We start from the raw sequence: 17850 nt of genomic DNA, 5'->3' as shown, positions 1-17850 counted from the left end.
AACTGCTAACTCGGAACTGCAAAATCTGACTAGTGAGTTCAAGACAACTGGGAACCCGGGAAAAACGAGCTACGACTGGGAAAATATGTTTTGAACTTCCATCCAACTCGGAAATGTAAGTCGTGAACTCGAGCCTCTTTCTAGAGCTACAACCTGAAGATCACTGACGTCATCATGATTCAACCTTTTTTTCGCGAGTTCCCAGTTGTCTTGAAGCACCATAAATCCAGAAAATGCCAGACTTTGATGAGAAAATTTGCCCACGAAGGACCACCGCACCACCCTCCTGTTCAAGTGAGCACAGCACAACAAGGTGAGTCCAAAAATGTATTGTATGCTGCTGCATAAATTACGTTATATGCCAGGTAGATATGTATACTGTAGCTAAGAAAGTAATACTAAGTGTATGTTGTGTAGTTAGCTGTTAGTAGTCCATGTGCCTCACCCTAATAATTTGGTCTATTTTCACCTCTTAATTTCACCTACTGATCTGACTTGGTGGTGCACATGTAGCCTATAGTCTGTTTTTGAGAAATGTATCCTACGGTTCTGACTTAGTGTACAAGGAGAATACTATAAGAACCACCCATGTTCTGAATTCTGTTGCCGTACTTTTCAAAAGTGCTGAACAAATAGTTGCATCGACTACATCCGTCCTAGTTCGCTCATTAATGTCTTAATCGAAATTACAGAGTGGCTCTATCCGCTTGTCGTCCCCTTATGCCATAGTTTGTACATCTCAATTGTCAGTAGAAACCACATTTCTTTAAGCAAGTCAGCCATATCAGCTCTGTTTTTTTAAAAGGCAGTAAATGAGGCTGAATGAACTGTTTCGCTGTCAGACAAGGCTCCGCTGAAAGCAAGGTGTGCAGTGGTATAGTGCAATTAATGTATTGTTCAGTGTTGTGTTGTGTAGTGGCTTTGATGGCATGCATCCCACTTTTTTTTTTGCCCCACCAAAATGTACATGCTAAAATTGTCACTGTCTACAAGTTCTATCTACAATTTCTGAACTACCAAAAGGAAGTACGACATGTAGTACAATAAAATAATAATACAATTGTCAAAATAATTTTTGTTTATTTAATTGCACAGCCATATTCAGATATCATGAACGTCATGGATAAAAAAAAAGGAGTGGTAGAAGAAATATGGGGGAAACTCTGTATAGCCTGTTCTTACAACAAGTAAGGACAGATTATTGGGGCACATGGAGTGTGTGTTACTTTTGGTTTTCAAATATTACTATAGAATACTAGCTATGTTCAGCATGCAATTGGCATAATAATAAGATTGTATTCCCTGTTCCCCTGCAGGCTGGTTCATCAAGCAAGGCTATTCTGAGACCCATGTCTCAGGAGCTGGTCCCTGCAGGCCCTCTCACTATGAAACAGGAAAAAGAGGAACAGATTGCATTAAACGGGTTAGTAACAGCAATCAGTCACAGCATCAACTTACTTTCAATAGACACAGAAGAGCCCAACATATTTTGAGTTTGTCTCTCAAAGATTGACTGAACATAAAACTGAGTTTTGGCACGCAATCAAGAGTGCCTTTCAAGTTGATTTCTATTGACTGAACAGCTGTTGGTTAGTTTTGCAGGTATTTTGGGGACGTGTCTGGCCAACCCAATGTGATCAGGGTGTTCCGGCCGTTCACAGCGGACGTACCCCCTCTACCCAGTGCCCAGGAAAGTACCCTGATGTCCTGCCAGACTCAAACCTGAGGGCCTGGGCAACAACCGTACTCTGCTCCTGGTCATGAAGAAGTAAGGATCATTCTCCTCCATCCATCCATCCTCCAGCTTTATCTCAATGTCTTGGGGTCTGTTTCCCAGCCCCAGATGAAGCCTGGACTAAAAAGCATTTGTTTTTTTTAGTCCAGGATTAGGCTTAATCTGTGTCCGGGAAACCGGCCCATTATGTATTATGTCCAGATTCGTCCAACTCTATGTTCACCCACCCCAGAGTATACTGATCTAACCTCTCCTCCCCCTGTTTCCATAGTTACCCGTACACCCTGCGTCATTACCTGGAGGTGAACGTGCCCAGCAGGAGAGAGGGCTCTCTGATGGTGCTGCAGCTGCTGGACCTCTTCTTCATTTCAACCAACATTGAGTAATCATATTGTTATTTAATATCTTTATTGTGCAGATGGCTGCCCCCAGCTGGTTATCACTGACTTTGGCTGCTGCTTGGATCAGAAAGACTCCAGTCTACAGCTGCCCTTCAACTCTATATGGGTGAACAAATATGGCAACTCCTGCCTGATGGCACCTAAGGTAATCATCCTCAGAGAAATGCAATAACACAACCTGAACATTCAAAACAACAAGCCCTTCTATTAGGGCTGTCCCCGACTAAAAAAAATCTTGGTCGACCGAGACACATCTGTTGTTTCGACCAATCGATTGGTTGAAATTTTAAAAGGTGCATTTTTCCTTATATGGACACACCCTATGTGTTTTATTAAAATCAACTATATGTAGGCTATTGAGCTTGTCTTCTGCTTTAAGCACACTGTGATCAAATAATTAAGACAAACAAATGACTCAAAAGGGAGCCAGAGGGACCTCCCTAGTGGTGCAGCGGTCTAAGGCACTGCATCGTAGTGCTTAAGGTGTCACTACAGAACTGGGTTCGATCCCAGGCTGTGTTACAGCCGGCTGTGACCGAGAGACTGGTGAGGCGGCGCACAATTGGCCCAGCGTCGTCCGGGTTAGGGGAGGGTTTGGCCGGCCGGGATGTCCTTGTTCGATCGCGTTCTAGCGACTCCTTGTGGCAGGCTGGATGCCTAAAAGCTGACTTCGGTTGCCCATTGTACGGTGTTTCCTCTGACACCTTGGTGCGGGTGGCTTCCGTGTTAAGAGGACGGGTGTTAAGAGGCGTGGTTTGGCAGGTCATGTTTCAGAGGACGCATGACTCGACCTTTGCCTCCCGAGCGCGTTGGGGAGTTGCACCGATGAGACAAGATCGAAATTGTGGAGAAAAAAGGGGGTAAAATACAAAAATTATATAATATTAATATCGTATAAATCACAATGGCTACGCATGGCATGTCTGCAAGGACCGTGAAACATTGTATCAACTATCAACTTGGTCCGGCCTGAAGCTGGCACTAGCAAACTTGCAACATTGTATAAAATATTCTTGGCCCTCCGAGTTTCCTGTGCCAGTGAGCTCCAGGCAGACACAGCTGTAAACTATTTGTGCAAATGATAAGAAGTAATCAGGTAGGCCTATTTTATGACTTTCCACCGGAACAGAGCATGACATCCCCCCCTCCCCTTTCACGCGAGGAGTTATCGAAAGAGAAACGTTGAGGAACTGTTGTCATTCTCAATATATGTAAAACCAGACTTTGTTTACCTGCTGTTTGAGGTGAAGAAAAAATGACTTCATATTTCTCAATCAGATCCCCAAATGGGCACATTTATAGGCCTACATTTGCGTGCAGGCCAGTTAGCCTAGGCCTAATTCTATGCACAATCAGGTGCACTTCCTTACTCAACATTGATAGGAGCGCTATAAACAAAACTCGTAAATGGAATGAAATAAACCAAAACGTATTCCTCACAAGCGCAGCCTAGGTTGTACGGTCCGCAAACACCGTGTCCACTCTGACAATGAGAATGGTAAAATACTGTAATAATAATATATTGAATGCATTAACAGAAACTCTAGTACCCAAACAGACATTGTAGATAAGAACGGTAAATGTACTACTGGTGATACTGGTGTGCCATCCCCGTGGCCTCCGCAATGGATTAGTCCACTGAGACAGGCGTGAATCAGACAGGTGTCCGTGTGCCATAAAAAAACTAAAACATACTGTATATTTGCGACTGCTCGACTAAAAACATCTCAGTCAACCAACAGCCTATCGACCAAACAGTCGACCAGTCGACTAAATGGGGTCAGCTATACCTTCTATAAACCCTTTCTATCTATCAATTTTTTAAGCAAACTTCGATTGTTCTACCAGGAGTTGCTGAACATCTTTTCATCTTTGGTCTCTCCAAAGGTGGCCACTGCAGTTCCAAGCCAGGGAGTGGTAATCAATTACAGCAAGGCAGATGCCAGGGCTGTCAGTGCCATTTCCTATGAGATATTTGGCCAGGCCAACCTGTTCTATGGAGCAGGGGGCCTGGCAAGCAAGAGTTTCCAGGAGAAGCAGCTCCCTGCCCTACCTGCCAGTGTGTGTGCTGACATGCAGCTCGGGGCGGCAGGTAGCCTAGTGGTTGGAGCATTGGGTCAGTAACTGAAAGGTTGCTAGATCAAATCCCCGAGCTGACAAGGTAAAAATCTGTCGTTCTGCCTCTAAACAAGTCAGCTCCCCGGTAGGCTGTCATTGTAAATAAGAATTTCTTCTTAACTGACTTGCCTAGATAAATAAAGAACATTTTTTTTAAATAGTGGTCAGGCTGCTCATGCAAAGGATCCCCAATAAGGTAGGAGTCTAACTAGGATTTTCAAACCTTTACTTCATTGAAGGGTATGCAAGGTATTAAAGATGAATTCAGTATTCCGTTCAGTAAATAAGGGTTTGGTGCTTAGTATGCAAATCCATTACATTATCAGAGGTATCAGAGATATGCCCTGAATCCAAGACTCATATTATGCTCATATTGTTGTTTCTCTGCAGTGCCCCAGTGCCAGAGTGGCTGCCAACATGCTGCATCTCAGCCTCTGGGGAAGGCGGGCCCTGGCCAATCCGGACAGCGCTGGTATGAAGATGTTAGCTGTTTGGCTGCTGTGCCAGTCTGCTCCTGAGAGGCTGCAGGCCCAGTGGGAGCTTGGAAGAGGCAGAGGTACAGTACAGAGGTGCTTCATGTCGAACGTGAACCTGGAAGACCTCCGATTGTGGTGGAAATGGAATAGAAAAGTCACTCTGTGAAGTTGTGGGAACCCACCAATATAAAATCATTGAATTTACCTTAAAAAGGAAAATAATAATAATGTCAAAATAGTTTCTCTCCCCATTTCCACCCATGTGTGTAGAGCTTTCAGGAAACAAATACATTGCGCTCCAAAAGTATTGGGACAGTGACACTTTTGTTGTTTTAGCTCTGTACTCCAGCACTTTGGTTTTGAAATGATACAATGACTGTAAGGTTAAAGACTGTCAGCTTTAATTTGAGGGTATTTTCATGCATATCAGGTAAACTGTTCCGAAATTACAGCACTTTTTGTACATAGTCCCCCCATTTTAGGGGAGCAAAAGTATTGAGACAAATTCACTTGTCACGATCGTCAAAAGGAGTGGACCAAAGCGCAGCAAGTGTTTATCGTATATTATACCTCAGAACACTACAAACAAAAAGAATAAACAATGATAACGACCGTCACGTCTTGTAGGCTTAACAAGCAGTACAAAAATAAGATCACACAACTACAGGTGGGGAAAGGCTGCCTAAGTATGATTCCTAATCAGAGACAACGATAGACAGCTGCCTCTGATTAGGAACCATACTCGGCTCAAAACAAAGAAATAGACACCATAGAATGCCCAACCCACACCCTGACCTAACCACATAGAGAAACAAACCATCTCTCTCAGGTCAGGGCGTGACAGTACCCCCCCCCAAAGGTGCGGACTCCCGGCCGCAAACCTGAACCTACAGGGGAGGGTTCGGGTGGGCATCTATACTTGGTGGCGGCTCTGGTTCGGGGCGTAGCCCCCACACCGCCTGCTGACCCCCCCTCTTCTGTGTCACCGGAGGAACCAGACCGTGGGTCATCGCCGGAGGCTCTGAACTGCCGACCGCCGCTGAAGACTCTGGGCTGCAGGCCGTCGCTGAAGACTCGGGGGCTGCAGGCCGTCGCTGGAGGCTCCGGGCTGCGGAGCGTCGCTGGAGGCTCCGGGCTGCGGAGCGTCGCTGGAGGCTCCGGGCTGCGGAGCGTCGCTGGAGGCTCCGGGCTGCGGAGCGTCGCTGGAGACTCCGGGCTGCGGAGCGTCGCTGGAGGCTCCGGACTGGAGGCCGTCGCTGGAGGCTCCGGACTGGAGACCGTCGCTGCAGGCTCCGGGCCATGGATCGTCAATACAGGTTCCGCGCCATGGATCATCACTGGAGGCCTTGTGCCATGGATCATCACTGGAGGCTCTGGGCCATGGATTATCACTGGAGGCTTCGTGCCATGGGTCATCACTGGAGGCTTCGTGCCATGGATCATCCCTACAGGCTCCGGGCCATGGATTATCACTGGAGGCTTCGGACTATTGATCATCACTGGAGGCTTCCTACGTGGAGCTGGAACCGGTCTCACCGGACTGGGGAGACGCACAGGAGACTGGGTGCGCAGAGCAGGCACAGGGCACACTGAGCCATGGAGGCGCACCGGAGGTCTGGAGCTCAGGGCTGGCACACCCCGTCCTGGCTGGATGGTCACTGTAGCCCAGCAAGGGTGGGGCGCTGGTACAGGACGAACTGTGCTGTGCTGGTGAACGGGGGGAACCGTGCGTAGAGCAGGCGCAGGATAACCTGGGCCATAGAGACGCACTGGAGACCAGATACGCTGAGCCGGCGCACTTCTTCCTGGCTGACGGCCAACTCTAGCACGGCAACGGTGAGGAGCTGGTACCGAGCGCACCGGGCTGTGAGTACACACTGGCGACACAGTGCGCATCACCGCATTACACGGTGCTTGCTCGGTCACTCACTCCCCACGGTAAGCACGGGGAGTTGGCTCAGGTCTCAACCCCGATTTCGCCAATCTCCCCGTGTGCCCACCCCCAAAAAAATGTTTTTGGCGCTGCCTCTTGGGCTTCCGTGGTTTCCTTGCCTGTTCCTCCCAGTATTGCCGTTCCACTTTCGCCGCCTCTATCTCCTCCTGCGGGCGGCAATACTCCCCAAGCCTTGTCCAGGGTCCTGCCCCATCCAGGATTTCCTCCCAGGTCCAGTCCATCGGCCCACACTGCTTGGTCCTTTGGTGGTGGGATCTTCTGTCACGATCGTCAAAAGGAGTGGACCAAAGCGCAGCGTGGTAAGTGTTCATCAGATATTTTATTTTACCTCAGAACACTACAAACAAAAAGCATAAACAATGATCACGACCGTCACGTCTTGTAGGCTTAACAAGCAGTACAAAAATAAGATCCCACAACTACAGGTGGGGAAAGGCTGCCTAAGTATGATTCCTAATCAGAGACAACGATAGACAGCTGCCTCTGATTAGGAACCATACTCGGCTCAAAACAAAGACACCATAGAATGCCCACCCCACCCCACACCCTGACCTAACCACATAGAGAAACAAACCGTCTCTCTCAGGTCAGGGCGGTTCATCACTTGTGTATTAAAGTAGTAAAAAGTTCAGTATTTGATCCCATATTCATAGCACGCAATGACTACATCAAGCTTGTGACTCTACAACTTCTTGGATGCATTTGCTGTTTGTTTTGGTGATTTCAGATTATTTTGTACCCAATAGAAATTAATGGTAAATAATATATTGTGCCATTTTGGAGTCACTTTTATTGTAAATAAGAATAGAATGTTTCTAAACACTTTCACATTAAATGTGGATGCTACCATGGTTTCCGATAATTCTGAATGAATCGTGAATAATGATGAGTGAGAGTTAGACACACATATCATACCCCCAAGACATGCTAACCTCTCACAATTACAATAACAGGGGATGTTTGGGGGGTAGCATTTTTGGGGGGGTATGATATTTGTGCATCTGTAACTTTCTCACTTGTGTCAAACAAATTGTGCTTGTTACAACCAATGTTATATAAAAGTAAAACAATGCATGGTTCTTTACAGATTTGACCATCGTCAGATCAGAGCAGGGTCTGCCATGATGAGGGCCTACAACAGTGGCACCCGGGCAGTCCCCTATGAGTCTCTGATGGTGGCTGATATTGGGGACGTCAACGTGTATGAGGCCTACCGTACAATCCTGGCCACGGGCTTTATCCATCTTGCTATTGGTGAGGAGGAGCCCCCTTTTCTGCACTATGCAATCTGAGATGTGAGGAAAGTGATTTTGGACATTATAGCAAAGGCCTACTAAGTGCAGTTCAGCAGTGTTCAGTTTACCTTACAGATGTGCCTCAAAACAACACCTGCTTCGTCTTTCTCCTCATCACACATTTAGGCTAATGTCGAATGAACCTTCCTGACAGTTGCAGGACAAAGTTTACTGTTATAATGTTTTGACACGAAGCACTCAAGATCCATTTGTTGTAATGTTTAACTGTATAGGCTACGTTTTTTTAAACAGGTGGTGATCACACCATAGCATACCGTATTCTCCAAGCAGTTGCTGAGAAATAAGTATTGTACTAGTAAGCTTGCATTTTTCATATGCCAGAACAACTAGAATACTTTCAGGGCCGGTTTCCCGGACACAGAGTAAGCCTAGTCCTGGACTAAAAAGTGCTTCAACACCTCTCTGTTGAGCACATTTTTTTTATGCAGGACTAGGCTGAATCTATTTCTGTGAAACAGTACATTTGTGTCCTGTGTTTGTCAGACACGCCCATGTGGGTCTCATCCATGTGGATGCCCAAGATTGGCCCGGGACCCCCTTCAGACGTTGTGAGGAGAAGGGCCTGCTGGACTGCAAGAGGGTTGTCCAGATAGAGCTGTGTGGAACACGCTACTCAGCTGAAGCCTACGAGTGGAGCCGAGGACAGGTACACACTTCATTGTGTGTGTCTTCCTCACCTAGGGCGACACAAACATTAACAATAGTTAAAAATACAGATCCTTCGAAACTATTCACACCCCTTGACCTCTTCCACATTTTCCTGTGTTACAGCCTGACTTTAAAATTGATTAAAATGTAGATTTGTTTTATTATTGCCCTCCACACAATGCCTCATAATGTCATAGTGGAATTCTGTTTTTAGTCATTTTTACAAATTAATAAAACATTCATAGCTGATATGTCTTGAGTCAATAAGTATTCAAGTTCAGGAGTACAAATGTACTTAACAAATCACATATTAGGTTGCATGGACACCCTCTGTGTGAAATAATAGTGTTTTAAATGATTTTTGAATAACTACCTCATCTCTATACCCTCAGTCGAGCAGTGAATTTCAAACACAGATTCAACCACAAAGAAAAGTGAGGTTTTCCAATGCCTCGCAAAGAAGGGCACCTATTGTTAGATTGTCACGGATTCCCCCGGTACTGCTGCTCATTCCGTGCACCAGCTCCGGAGGCCTACGTCACCGGCTTCTAGGCGTCACTGAACTGTTTCATTATGCACACCTGGTTCCCATTCCCCCTGATTAGTAATTGTATATATGTGCCCTCTGTTCACCATTGTTTTGTCGGTTATTATTCCCATGTCCGTTGGTCTTGTGAATACCTGTGCTTTGTGGATTCGGCTTTCGTGCTGAGTGTATTGTGTACTCGTTATTACGGGTCACGTCCCGTGTATTGTTGTGCACTTATTATTACAGGTCTCGTCCCAATTTCTTCAGCCGCCTGAGGTACAAACAACAATACAATCAAAGGTAAAATAATCCCTCGGTGTGACCATATAATGCCAAACAAGGATACTGATAAAGCTGAGAAATACAAATGAATATAATTTCTCTTGGCAACATATGAACGTAAAGCATGTATTACACACAGCAAGAGGATATGCACTGTAGCAGAACCTTTGAGACATGTGAAACATCAGATTAATTTATTTAGTCAACATTGTACTATAGTAATTTTGTAACAAAAACATGTTTATAATGGAACAAAACAACAGTATTGATGAATGATATGACCACATTATTATAATAAATCCATCTAAAAACAACAAATATTTGATATATTACAGTATGTTAATATATGTACAGATGACGTGGTAGAACATGTACAGCATTTCCAAATCCAACTAAACTATTGTCATGACAGCAATATTAGTTTGTTTGTAAATTAATTTGGGTTAAGCACAATAAAGTTTCGTTTTTTATTTCAAAATAGATCAGATAATGTCGCATGAAATGTTGTCCATTCTCCAACACACAGTGCTTTGCAAAAGTATTCATCCCCCTTGGCGTTTTTCCTATTTTGTTGCATTACAACCTGGACATACACAAAATAGTCCAAATTGGTGAAGTGAAAAAAAAAGGCTTGTTTCAAAAAAATGTTGAAAAAAGAATTGGAAAAAGATTTGAAAAATGGAAAAGTGGTGTGTGCATATGTATTCACCCCCTTTGCGATGAAGCCCCTAAATAAGATCTGGTGCAACCAATTACCTTCAGAAGTCACATAATTAGTCAAATAAAGTCCACCTGTGTGCAATCTAAGTGGCACATGATCTGTCACATGATCTCAGAATATATATACACCTGTTCTGAAAGGCCCCAGAGTCTGCAACACCACTAAGCAAGCGGCACCATGAAGACCAATGAGCTCTCCAAACAGGTCAGGGACAAAGTTGTGGAGAAGTACAGATCAGGGTTGGGTTAAAAAAAAATATCAGAAACTTTGAACATCCCACGGCACCACAACAAACCTGCCAAAAGATGGCCGCCCACCAAACTCACGGACCAGGCAAGGAGGGCATTAATCAGAGAGGCAACAAAGAGACCAAAGATAACCCTGGAGGAGCTGCAAAGCTCCACAACGGAGATTGGAGTATCTGTCCATAGGACCACTTTAAGCCGTACACTCCACAGAGCTGGGCTTTACGGAAGAGTGGCCAGAAAAAAGCATTGCTTAAAGAAAAAAATAAGCAAACACATTTAGTGTTCGCCAAAAGGCATGCGGAAGAAGGTACTCTGGTCAGATGAGACTAAAATTGAGCTTTTTGGCCATCAAGGAAAATGTCTGCCGCAAACCCAACACCTCATCACCCCGAGAACACTATCCCCACAGTGAAGCATGGTGGTGGCAGCATCATGCTGTGGGGATGTTTTTCATCAGCAGGGACTGAGAAACTGGTCAGAATTGAAGGAATGATGGATGATGCTAAATACAGGGAAATTCTTGAGGGGAAACCTGTTTCAGTCTTCCAGAGATTTGAGACTGGGACAGAGATTCCCTTTCCAGCAGGACAATGACAATAAGCATACTGCTAAAGCAACACTCGAGTGGTTTAAGGGGAAACATTTAAATGTCTTGGAATGGCCTAGTCAAAGCCCAGACCTCAATCCAATTGAGAATCTGTGGTATGACTTAAAGATTGCTGTACACCAGCGGAACCCATCCAATTTGAAGGAGCTAGAGCAGTTTTGCCTTGAAGAATGGGCAAAAATCCCAGTGGCTAGATGTGCCAAGCTTATAGAGACATACCCCAAAAGACTTGCAGCTGTAATTGCTGCAAAAGGTGCCTCTACAAAGTATTGACTTTGGGGGGGGGGGTGAATAGTTATGCATGCTCAAGTTTTCCTTTTTTTTTTGGTCTTATTTCTTGTTTGTTTCACAATAAAAAATATTTTGCATCTTCAAAGTGGTAGGCATGTAAATCAAATGATACAACGCCCCCCAAAAAATCTATTTTAATTCCAGGTTGTAAGGCAAGAAAATATGAAAAATGCCAAGGGAGGGGGGGGGGGGGGGTGAATATTTTCGCAAGCCACTGTACACTATATCATTGCTACATGAAGCCACTGGCCAAGTTCTGTTGTAAAACTAAAAAAGCTCTGGCGAAGGCCAAGAGGACGATACGTAAAGCCTAATAAAGAACAGCGATACTAGCAAGAGCAGCAATAAAGGGAAATAGACAAATGCAAAAAGCTTGGTCATGTAACAAAAAGCTAAAGTATAACGTTATAGACTTTTTTTAAATAGCCCATTTCTACATGAATAAGAACATGAAATATTAGCAGCCAAGGATAAATGGAAGGCATTGTAGTTACAATATATATTGCACAAGAATAAATCAGATTTTTTTTAGAGTGAGGTCAAAATGGTGAAGAAAATAGATCCAGTAGAGACATGCATCTCTATTCACAGTACTGACCAATCACCATTGGGACAGTGAAGCTATTATCAAAGCACAATCTGATAGATTAGATATTTGAATAATGATGGATGACGGTTATAAAAAGGCAGGAGTCTACTTATGACCACAGTGATTCAGTTAGCTCATCTAGAGGTTGTAACAGCAGTAGATATTAGAACTAGGTAGCTAACTAATGACAGCATGCAGAGAAAGGGATCCGAAAGGGAAAGCAATCTAGGAATTGTTCAACGGTTGTTGCTTTGAGATCCACCATATTCTGTACCCTCCCTCTTTTACTGAACCTACTTTTAGAAGTACTTCCGTAACAAATAAATATTTCAAGTGCAAAAAAGGCAGCAGAACTCCAGCAGAACATGATGGCAGATAAATGTAGTACAGTTGACGCAATGAGCCAAGCCAACCTGCCTATTGAAAGTAATTTCTTCAAACCATGTCCTAGTGCAATCACTCAAAACATACAGTAGCCTCCGCCCCCTGAACACAGCCATGAGGATACCTCGGTGTCGTCTTGGCTTTTAAACACAGATAGCTTTGGTACGTGTCCATTTAGGCCTGTATCCTAACTTGGGATGTGTGCATGCAATGCATCTCAAACTTCCAAGCATATCTTTTTGGGGATATTTTTTCACAACGTAAAGTATAAGTAATTGACACGATTTCTATTTGGGGCCTGTGATCTTGTCCAGGCCCGGCCAGCCAGGAATGTAGTACCGGGGCAGAGTTCCCTCCATAAGCCTCTCCATCCACAGCCCCAGGCGGTCCAGTTTGTGGTGGATCTGCAGTGTGGCGGTGGAGCGGGACCTGGGCGTAGACCTGCGTGGTGGGTGGTCGTCCTTGGACCCGGACCTAGACCTCTTCCCTCCCCCAGTGGCGCCCCCAGGCCCTTCCTCCTCGGAGGACCCGCCTTCCTCCCCGGTGTAGACAGGCTTGAAGAGGCAGAGGTACTTCTTATGGCCGTTGAGTGCCAGCACATAGCCTGTGTAGTCTATCTTGTGGCGGGCACAGTCATCCTCTTCGGTGTCTATCTGCATGGCGTCCTGGGCAAACTCCAACAGTGTTTCCATCCATGCACTGTGCTTGTCCACGTTCAGGAAGGAAAAGTGCAGAGTCAGGCTCCTGTAGTGGCAAGAGGAGAAGACATGATATGTTGGTAACCCTTTAAACACGTATAAGCATTTATAATGTGAATATAAAAACGGCAGTTGTGTTCACCATACCACTCGCCTATAAATATTCATGTTATAAGCACAGAACATACATCATTCAATGTATGTCTATTTCACCTCAAGCACCAGACCATGTGGGATCATATCCTGCCCTCACCCGGTGAAAGAGTAGACTTCTTTGGCGAACTTGCTGAGTAAGACGTTCTTGGTGGCATCAGTGAGCACCAGTACCACGTTCATGTGGCCTGGTCTCAGCTTCACCAGGTTACTGGTGTACGTGATGTCTGTCAGCTCCGTCACCTCCACAAAGTTCTTCTTCGGTGGGCGACTATAAAATTAAAATAAAAAGCAGAACCACTGAACCACTCCTTTTCATTTATTGAAAGCGAAAGGCAAAATTTAATCCCTAAAATATGTCAGATAGTTAAACCAAAACATCATATTTTAGTCACAGCTTGAATATTTTCAATATAGCTTAAAATAAAAAATGGTGTCTTGCCTTGAGGTGCTGCTGCTACCCGGTGACCCATTTTCTGTCTTAGTTCCTTCTTTTGCCTTTGGTTTGGATTTTCCATCTTCACTAGAGTCACTGAAATCCCACAAAGCAGAACGGTAAGCCTAAACAAACAGTTTCCCTCAAGGTAATGTGTTTGAGTAGCAGAATCACACTGTTCCTCCATTTTACCTGAAGGCCTGAACCACCACAGTGCCAAACAGGATGAATAAGGCAGAGAATATCAACGACAGGAGGGGCATCATCTCACGCCTGCAGAAACATATTACACTCATTGATTATGTCCTTTTCTCATTATGTTGTCCGCTCCCAAATACATACCTACAATTTTGAATAAAAGATAACTTACCAATTATTATGAAGAATATCATCAAGGATTTCAGAAATGTAATCATATGCTGTATAGATCCATCGAATAAGAAACATCTGGAAAATATATATACATTTACTTCTACTGTATTATCCATTATATTAAAAACCATTGCAGATTTGGAATGCCATAAAAGAACATTTGATCAAATACCTTATCTCTGGACACAGTACTAATTACTACATCATTACCCTTGCTCTGCCGAGACTTAAGTAGGCCAGCCTTTCTAATGAGGATAATACTGTGGAACTCAATTTACAGAGGCAAACTCATTGTTGAGCTCTGGCAGCATGGCGTCGTAGTTGAGGATGGAGGGGTCTTTCTGCAGCCTCTCCAGCTCATCCAGCAGACGTTGTTTATCCTCATCAGTACCATTCCAACCACCCGCCACCTCCTTGTACAGGACCTTCCCTGCTGGGTTACGACGCTCCAAGATGAACACCTGCCGAGCAAGCGCACCCAGGCAGACACACACATCCACATGAGCTTATAGTATTAGGGAAAGGTGATTTTACCTTGTGATACATTATAACAGAGAGAGAGGATGAGTGGCTGTAGCTCATTACACTTCTACCATAAGCTCTCAAAAACTGAATTGCAGTCCTCTTAAGATAAATCCAAGGAGATCACATTAACAAAGTTCATATTTAATATGGCACTCTACAGTCGCCACTACAGCTATGTTAGCATACACTTACCTGTGGTGGTGGAGGTGTGCTGTCCTTAGTCTTCAGCAGAATATCACACAGTGATTGTTGCAATCTTTGGTAGACGTAGGCAAACCTCACCACCTCCAGAGTGTTGGTAGAGGCAAATGTGAGGAAGGCCTGGTTTCCTATGGTATAGGACTCCTCATCACCAGTGATCAGTAGAACACAGTACCTAAAAGACAGATGTTTGGGAATATGATGCAAAAGTGTAATCATGTAAACTGGCTGTTCATAAACAGTATGTTTAAAAATAGACATAGACTTGAGCCAAAAAGGAAATAAAAAGCATAAGCTTACTTCCTGCGTCGGTGGAACTGCTTCACAGGGCAAAGTTCATCAAACAGTTTCTGGTTCACCAGTCGAGGGACGAGGAGAAACTTATTGTTCGTTATAAATTCATCAATGATTTGTTTTTTCATCCCTTTAGCCTAGAGGAGAACAACGACACATAGGTATCAATGGCATGAAATGCCTTGTCTCTAATCAGCGTCTCTAAATATAATCAATAATATGTCAGTAATACAGATAATATGTCAGTAATACAGATAATATGTCAGTAATACCTCAGATACTACTCAGGCAATTCAAATGCTATTTAATTATTCAATCAAGCGGTCTGGTGGAAAAGTAAGAGGATCCACAGTAGTCGAGTCTAGTAAACCGTCTAGTATCTACCTGTATAATGTCTGCAGGCTTGTCTGTACTCTCCTTAAAGACCAGCATGGTGGGGGCGTAGGTGTTGATGTTGAACTGCTTCAGTAGGTTCGCAGTCTCTGACAGGCCCTGGTCCACGTATCCAAACTGAACATAATCCTTATAGGCGAAAGCAGTCAGCTAAAAAATATAGGAGAAAAAACTAAACTGTAAGCAAGTATTAGAAAGCTGTTGTCAATGGTCTATGCTCCGGAAGGAAGTAAATAATAGTTAGTCAGAACAGCGCTCTCAGTGGTGGTTAAAACTGATGCCAGACTTACTAATCTAGACCAGGGCAACTCCCGATCTCGGGGGCCTGATTGGTGTCACACTTTTGCCCCAGCCCCAGCTAACACACCTGACTCCAATAATCAACTAATCATGATCTTCATTTAAAAATGCAATTAGTTTAAATCAGCTGTGTTTGCTAGGGATGGGGGAGACGTGTGACACCAATCAGGACCCCGAGGACTGGAATTGCCCAGGCCTGATCTGGACAATGGCTTACCTTGTACAAGAGTGGAACTACAGGCACTTGGTCAAACAGAAGCACGTGCGGCTTGTTCTGCTCATGCCAGCTGTTCAGGAATTGAAAGTCGTTCCTGTCTGTAACCTGAAACATTTTATTTTTTGTAAACATAATTGCTGAGATGCCAACAATGGTGAGTCAGAAAACAAATCTGCCAAAAACATGTAATTTTACCTTCTCAACCAGTCTCTGAGGGAGCAGGTCCTCCACAAACTGCCTCAGGTGCTCCTTCACCACAGCGTAGTGGAAGAAGGTCACTTTCCCGTTGATGACCCCCAGTATGGATGGGGTGCGGTGAGCACCGAGGTGATTGGCCAGACGTCTCTCATAACCAACGTCCACCACACCAATCCCCACACCTAAGACATAACACACTAGTTGAACACAATCAGCCAAACCAAGTCTCGGTATGGTTATTTTACCTACTTTAGTTGAATGCACTGATTGTATGTCGCTCGGGATAAGAGTATCTGCTAAATGACTAGCATGTAATGTAAATGTAACACACTGTCATGTGGAAGGTGAAGTCGCTGAGTCATTTTCATTTGTGTAATGCATTTCAAAATGTTCCTACCCAAGGCTTCCAGCTCCAACACAACCTCTTTCCAGACCGGTTCAATGTGGATACAGCTGAAACACCAGTCGGATGTGATTTTGATCAGGTACGGTCTCTTATAGCTGTCAGGCACCACGTCATTCACATACTGGTTGAAGTGCAGAGCGTACTTGCTGTCGGCAAACTCCCGGTTGCCCTTATTGTTGAATGGGAAGTGGAAGAAGGACTCGTCGAAGTAGAAGTGGTCGTGGCGGTGACCGTAGTGACCATGACCATACGGCTGGGTGTCATCAGTCTGGCCATACCGGTCATAGTTGGTTCTCTTCTCCTCATTGGATAATATCTTAGAGTTTGGATAGAAAGCAGATGCATATGGTTACCAGAGGGTGGAGCCTTCCCTTCTGAATAATGCATTTACAGTAAACTGCTGAGGTTTTAATGTTGGCAAATATTGGATACTCTCTTACCTCATACGATTTGGTAATCTTGATGAACATATCTTCAGCGCCTTCGTTTTTGTTTTTGTCCGGATGCCTTACAGAAATAAAGGACCATGCATCACTGGCCATGTATTTTGTAAACAGGGTCAATCGTCTTAATGCTAAATATATCCACTGAGTCCACACCCAGAAGAGAAAGGGTCAGTTAAAGATGTTCTTACCATTCCCTAACTAGGCGCTTGTACACTTTCTTGATTTCAGCTTGACTTGCACTTTTGGTCACTCCAAGAATCTTGTATGGGTCTACTTCATTGGCTGTCTCCATTGAGCCACCCAGAAGATGCAGACAGACAACCACTATACCAGGAAATGTCAAAAACATCCTTGTTCTTCTTGCCATGTGTTTTTGTCTGGAAAGCACCAACAAAGACAGTCAGATAGAACATATCTCCCTGATGGGATGTCTAGCTAAGGTTAGGCAAATGAATCTGTATCGGTAAAAGGGAGATTGAATGCCAAAGGGCAACCTATGAAATATACACAGACTAAAATAACCATCTAAACACAGCATTTAGCAGGCAATGGCATTATAATTGCCACATGTGAAGATTTAAAACAGAACACATGCATTACATTGCCATTGACTTGAATCACCACATTGCTATGCAATCAATTTATAATAGAGAGCTTGCTAGCTATCTAGGCTAGCTTGTTGAAAAGCATACACGCACCTCAAGAATCTGGTTGGATCAACTGTTCTTCTGTCACATTCATCTAAAATGTCTCTGTCACTGCTTTTCTGCGAATGAAAAGCATGGAAAATGTGTAATTTGAAGCATCATCCGAGCTCTCTAACGTTATCTCTCCTCCGTAAATGATAACCTGCTGGGACTGCATCCAGTGTGAAGGAGGGACCAGATACACCGACAAGCATTGTGGGAATGG

The 17850-nt window shown here is 44.3% G+C and overlaps 1 protein-coding gene and 1 pseudogene across 1 annotated transcript; one reads left to right on the top strand and one right to left on the bottom strand.

Annotated features, from left to right (window-relative positions):
* Positions 1-1151: 1151 nt before the first annotated feature.
* LOC123726156 (serine/threonine-protein kinase PINK1, mitochondrial-like) lies at positions 1152-8792 on the top strand (annotated as a pseudogene).
* A 734-nt stretch (positions 8793-9526) lies between these two features.
* LOC106567146 (dnaJ homolog subfamily C member 16) lies at positions 9527-17819 on the bottom strand. The gene is made up of 15 exons (XM_014136107.3): positions 17637-17819; positions 17127-17315; positions 16933-16999; positions 16484-16808; positions 16084-16268; positions 15889-15993; positions 15363-15521; positions 14985-15115; positions 14676-14859; positions 14237-14419; positions 13957-14033; positions 13779-13859; positions 13593-13682; positions 13251-13421; positions 9527-13043 (listed from the first exon to the last, which is right to left on the bottom strand). Exons 2-15 carry the CDS (start codon positions 17303-17305, stop codon positions 12587-12589), a joined length of 2394 nt encoding a protein of 797 aa, XP_013991582.1. The 5' UTR covers positions 17306-17315; positions 17637-17819; the 3' UTR covers positions 9527-12586.
* Between the last annotated feature and the right edge of the window lie 31 nt (positions 17820-17850).

Source organism: Salmo salar, chromosome 13, assembly GCF_965601325.2.
Source record: "Salmo salar chromosome 13, fSalSal1, whole genome shotgun sequence".
NCBI classification, from domain to species: Eukaryota; Metazoa; Chordata; class Actinopteri; order Salmoniformes; family Salmonidae; genus Salmo; species Salmo salar.
Note: the sequence above shows the minus strand (reverse complement) of the source record. Positions and strands in the feature narration are given on the sequence as shown.

Bases quoted from the DNA above. Each gene is read 5' to 3' on its own strand.
- LOC106567146 (XM_014136107.3), bottom strand. From the start codon at position 17,305: ATGGCAAGAAGAACAAGGATGTTTTTGACATTTCCTGGTATAGTGGTT. The intron at 16,269-16,483 runs GTAGGAACATTT...GTTATGTCTTAG, and splicing joins GTTGGAGCTGGAAGCCTTGG to GTGTGGGGATTGGTGTGGTG. The intron at 15,522-15,888 runs GTAAGCCATTGT...TATATTTTTTAG, and splicing joins TAGTTCCACTCTTGTACAAG to CTGACTGCTTTCGCCTATAA.